Below are 5,235 nucleotides of genomic sequence, written 5' to 3'. Positions count from 1 at the left end.
TACAATTTTGCCCAAAAATAATCACAACATTGGCTCGTATGAATAGTACAGAACAAAATGAGGCTGCTTGCTGAAGTCGAAACAAGAACATAACATACGAGAGAATGAACAGCGTGTTTTTACTGCCGTGTATTTGGGCTGTGGCTAAACTAGCCTAAAGTCCTAAACCGAGTCTGCCTCTGCTGCCATGTCTTCCAGTTCCATATCGATCCATGCTTCTTCCTTAGCGTCCACCGAACGCAGTTGAGTTGGCGCCAGATTCACGCTGACTACACCTCTCCTCTATCGGTTTGCATTGCCTATAAATACGTGCACAAATTCAAACATCTTCAACTCGAATCCATCCATACATCCACACCACCGCCAACACGTTCGATCGATCCCCGGTTCTCGCCGATCGATCCATGGAGAGCCGGTGCCCCGCCTGCTTCCACCCCCGCTCCGGCACCGCGGCCACCTGTCCGGTCTGCGACGCCGCGCGCACCACCACGTTCGGCGTCTCGCCCGCGGCCCGAACGGTGCATGGGTCCTTCTCGCCCGCGCAGCCGGAGCATCTGTCCACGGCCAACCCCTTCTCCTTCGGTGGCTCGCCCGCGCAGCCGGTGCACCGGTCCACGGCCAACCCCTTCTCTTCCCCGTCAGCGACGGGCTATTTTGGATCTGGACTGCCCCCGGCCACGGAGAACCCCCTCTCCAAGTACACGCTCATGCAGCCGGGGCCTGTGCAGACAAGCTTGCCGTTCCGGACAGACAACGTCCCGGAGACCTGCGTGTACGACGACGACGAGACCGTCGTGGAGCCGCCACTCGATCGCCAGAGCGTAGTCCAAGAAGCGCTCGTCCTCAAGACACACTGCGAGATTCCGGCCGTGGCGAGGGGCACGGCCCACGACGGCTTCGCCGTGCTGGTGCACGCCAAAGCTCCCGGCGTGGCGTCCACCGCCGAAAAAACGCCGGTCGACCTCGTGACGGTGCTCGACGTCAGCGGGAGCATGACCGGCCAGAAGCTCGAGCTACTGAAGGACGCGATGGGGTTCGTCGTGGACAACCTTGGCCCCGCCGACCGGCTCAGCGTCGTGTCCTTCTCGGACCACGCTCGCCGGGTCACCCCGCTGGCGCGCATGTCGGTAGCCGGGAAGGCCTCTGCGAAGCTCGCCGTGCAGTCGCTCTACGCCGATGGCTTCACAAATATCCTCAAGGGCCTTAAGATGGCCGCCAAGGTACTCGACGGCCGCCAGCACAAGAACACCGTCGCCAGCATCATCCTGCTCTCGGACGGCAAGGACAGTTACCAGCAGCAAAGAAGCTACCAATATCTGGTGCCACGCTCCCTGGCGAGAAGAGGTGGCCGCCCGATGGCGCCGATACACACGTTCGGCTTCGGTACCGAATATGATCCGGCGGCCATGCACGCCGTCGCTGAGCTGACCGGCGGCACGTACTCCTTCATCGAGAACCAGGCGGTGGTGCAGGACGCGTTCGCGCAGTGCATTGGCGGCCTCCTTTCCGTCACCGCACAGGAGGCATGGATCGCCATCACGTGCCCACACCCTGACGTGCGCGTCCGGGACGTCAAGTCCGGTCGCCATGAGAGCCGCGTCCTTGCGTACGGACGTGCCGCCTCGGTGGATATTGGCGAACTCTACGCCGACGAGGAGAGGCGCTTCCTGCTGTTGGTGGACGTGCCAAGAGTCGCCGGTGTCACAGACGATGACGCCATGGCCACACCTCTTATCAAGGCGAGCTGCACCTACAAAGACACGGCGACGGGGAAGTCGATGGAGGTGGCCGGCGAGGACGCCATTGTGCAGAGGCCGGCGGAGGTGACGACGGACCAAGAGCCATCCATAGAGGTCGAGGTGGAGCGTTTCCGAGTGGAGGCAACACAAGACATCGCGGCAGCGAGAGCGGCCGCCGAGCGCGGCGACTACGCCGAGGCCGCAAGGATACTGGACAGACGGCAGAAGGCGGCGGCAGGCAATCTGGCCGGCGACGCCCGGTGCATGGCGCTGGTGTACGAGCTAGGAGAGCTCAGCGCTCGCGTGGCGACCAGGCGTGAGTACGAGCAGACGGGCCGCTCAACCCTGCTGTCCGGCATGAGCTCCCATGAGCAGCAGCGTGCCTCGTCTGCGAGCCTGTTTGGTAGCATGGCGCCCGCCATGACAGCAGGATCGGCGGCACGTGGGCATTTTTATTCAGAATCGTCGGCGATTGCGTTTGGGGCGGCGGCAGGAGCGTTCGCTACGCCGGCAATGAAGAACATGGTGGATTCATCCCGGAAGATACGTGAAATGCGGCAGCAGTCGCCGGCGACGACAACAATGCACAACGGTGCGATCAACTTTGCTCCGAACAATGGCGGCAGCTAAGCCAAAGCTGGCATGGTGACCTAGAGGTGTAGTGCTAGCCTGCTAGGCTAGTCTATTACTACTACTACTTATCTGGTTAGCTTAAGAAATGTGGAATGGGGGATGGATACATTATGCGGTTTCAGTTAAATTTGGACCTTGTTAGTATGCATCGTATTTTTTTTACGGGAAAACCTCTCGGTACTTTATTTCTCAGCTAAAAGAGTTACATCATTTATTACGTACATAAGGAAGAACGAAATTGGGTGGATCTCCATCCCATTCAAAAGAAAATTAAGTATCATAAGAGTGCTTAGCCATATGGTGAACAACTCGATTGGCTTCCCTTGGGCTGTGTTTGAAAGTAACTTCATTGATCATCTTAGCTCTTACAAAACAGTCAGCTAAGGCTGCAATATAAGGACCAAAGATCTCCAACTCCCCATTGCATGCGTTGATTAACTCCAAACAATCAGACTCACATGTGACATGGGTGCAGCCCAACTTCTCAACTAGCTCTAGACCTTTTAGCAGGGCGAGGGCCTCCGCCGAGGCAGCATCTAAGATCATCTGAACAGGGCTGGCTGCTCCTGCGACAGCCTCACCTGCGCTGTTACGTCATCTTATTCTTATCGATGGAAACTATCGTGAAAACAAGAATATCCTAAGCCGATGCATGTTGATGAAAATAATTTCAGTGGTTACAGTTTTCTTTTGTAGTGACTCTCACATTTTTGAATTGTTTGTTCATCGATTTTGCTTTTCAAATTGGCAAGTGTGTTCAAACATCTAGTAGGATTGTTATTCGCCCACAAAAAAAGAGATGGTTATTCGCCCTCATTTCCATTGAACACACATCAACAAGAACTCTATGACCAAGTATTTCTAATCGATGACAAAATGAACGTCAAAACTCAAAGATAATATCACAACAATGTCATGCTTACCGATTTCTCACTACCACAATTAAACAATTACTCACGGCCATACATAGCACCAACACGTATAGACAGTCATAAATAAAAATTACTAATACATCTTATGCACAAACAAAAGTTTGCATGACGATCATCTTCAAAACATACATCATAGAAATCACAATATTATTCAAGTTTTACAATGGCAGAAACAGTCATTAAAAAATACATCTTATGCGCAAACAAAAGTTTGCAGGACTATCATCTTCAAAACATACATCATAGAAATCACAATATTATTCAAGTTTTACAATGGCAGTGCCATGCATCGACTCTCATTTACAACCATATATATTAGCTTATTTCAGAGCACTATCTTCACACGATGTAATTTACACACAAATCGGCAGCTTAGCTATCACAATAAGTGGTAAAGGAAAAATGAGAATGCAAGTGGTAAAGGAAAAAGGAGAATGCAACAGAGGGACATGGAAATGCTCCGTGGTCTGGCTGCTTTTTATCTCAAATTGATGCTCGCATAAGGGAAGAACTCTGACGGTGCATACTTGGAGGTATTGAAGCTTATGCGGTAGAAACCAGGAGCGACATTGTCGACAATGTCCATCAGCTGACCTCTGCGTCCATCATTGTTTGTAATCGAATTGCCCAGGACTTTCCATCCTTGAAATCTATGTTGTCAAATGACGGGGGACTAGACGCATCCTTCCACATCTCTCCAAGTGAACTTCAACTCCATGTGCTGGTGATCCGAGGGCATGTCCGGTATGTAAATTCAGGAGCTTTATTGTCAGAAAGCTAGCAAGGAGCTCCAAGGTGGGCTCCGATAATCCTCATCCGATCTTTCAATTTTTCTTTAATGAAGCGTAAGAAAGCCAAATTTTCAAAAGTTGCCCAGATATAAAAACTAGTACTCCCTCTGTCCGGGTCCATTTCTTCGACAAGTCTTTGCGGACGGAGGAAGTATCATGCAAGAAAAGTATCAAAAACAATCCACAAAATCATGGAAGTACAAACTACGAACAATTCTGGTGCAAGAATTTGATAAAAATCCAAGCCAGCTTATGCTTGTTCAGTAATGACAAACTATTTTGATGACGTTTCAACACAGTTACAGTCAAGACAAATGTTTAGAACGAAACATCCATTATATCTCTTTCATGTAGAGTAGACAATAGTTTTTACTTGTCAAGAGACAATTCAGTTGAGTTTAGATGAGCAAACAGAGAGAAACACAGTAAGAGAAGTTATTGCGTGTGATAATTGCAAGCATAGATTATCATCAGGCCTTTGCAAACACTAGTCATATTATAATGTTTGCATATCAGATATACCAACCTATAGGAGGCAGCTATATTTCCGGCTGAAAGATCAAACAAGAGCTTCTACAAGAAGTGCCAATGTAAAAAAGCGCACCGTGGAACTGCTCACTCAATTTATTTATTTTTACACAAAAGGTGGCCGAGCCTGAGAAAAGGCTCGAACCTAACCCGGCTTGAATTAACAAAGCCATCAACTAGCCAGAATTATAAATAAAAGAATACAAAGAAATAAGAACGAAATGGCAAAGATACAGGGTGCCAGAACAACTAACAACCTAACAGTGATACAAGCAAGAAAAAGATAAAGAAAATGAGCCCAGCCTAAATCGCTGAGGCCAAACGCCTAAAACAGCAGCCACACCAGAACTAGGTTGAATACCAACAAGCAACACTAGCATCAGTAGCCACCTCCTCGTCCACTCCCACGAAACTTTCCAACAAGCCATCAGATCCTACCTCCAAAGAGGTCCACAATCCTCTCGCACTGGCTTGAAGGCCTTCTTACCGTTGGAAGGTAGAGTGCGCACCCTAGAGCTGTGATACGTCTCCAACGTATCTATAATTTTTGATTGTTCCATACTATTATATTATCTGTTTTGGATGTTTAATGGGCTTTAATATACCTTTTAT

The 5,235-nt window shown here is 49.8% G+C and overlaps 1 protein-coding gene across 1 annotated transcript; it reads left to right on the top strand.

Moving 5' to 3' along the window:
- Nucleotides 1–836: 836 nt before the first annotated feature.
- LOC125533194 (E3 ubiquitin-protein ligase WAV3-like) lies at nt 837–2,369 on the top strand. Its single transcript, XM_048696933.2, has one exon. It carries the CDS (start codon nt 993–995, stop codon nt 2,367–2,369), a length of 1,377 nt encoding a protein of 458 aa, XP_048552890.2. The 5' UTR covers nt 837–992.
- The last annotated feature ends 2,866 nt before the right edge of the window (nt 2,370–5,235 follow it).

This window comes from Triticum urartu, chromosome 1A (assembly GCF_056163025.1).
Source record: "Triticum urartu cultivar PI428250 chromosome 1A, HENAU_Tu73, whole genome shotgun sequence".
Lineage (NCBI taxonomy): Eukaryota > Viridiplantae > Streptophyta > Magnoliopsida > Poales > Poaceae > Triticum > Triticum urartu.
Note: the sequence above shows the minus strand (reverse complement) of the source record. Positions and strands in the feature narration are given on the sequence as shown.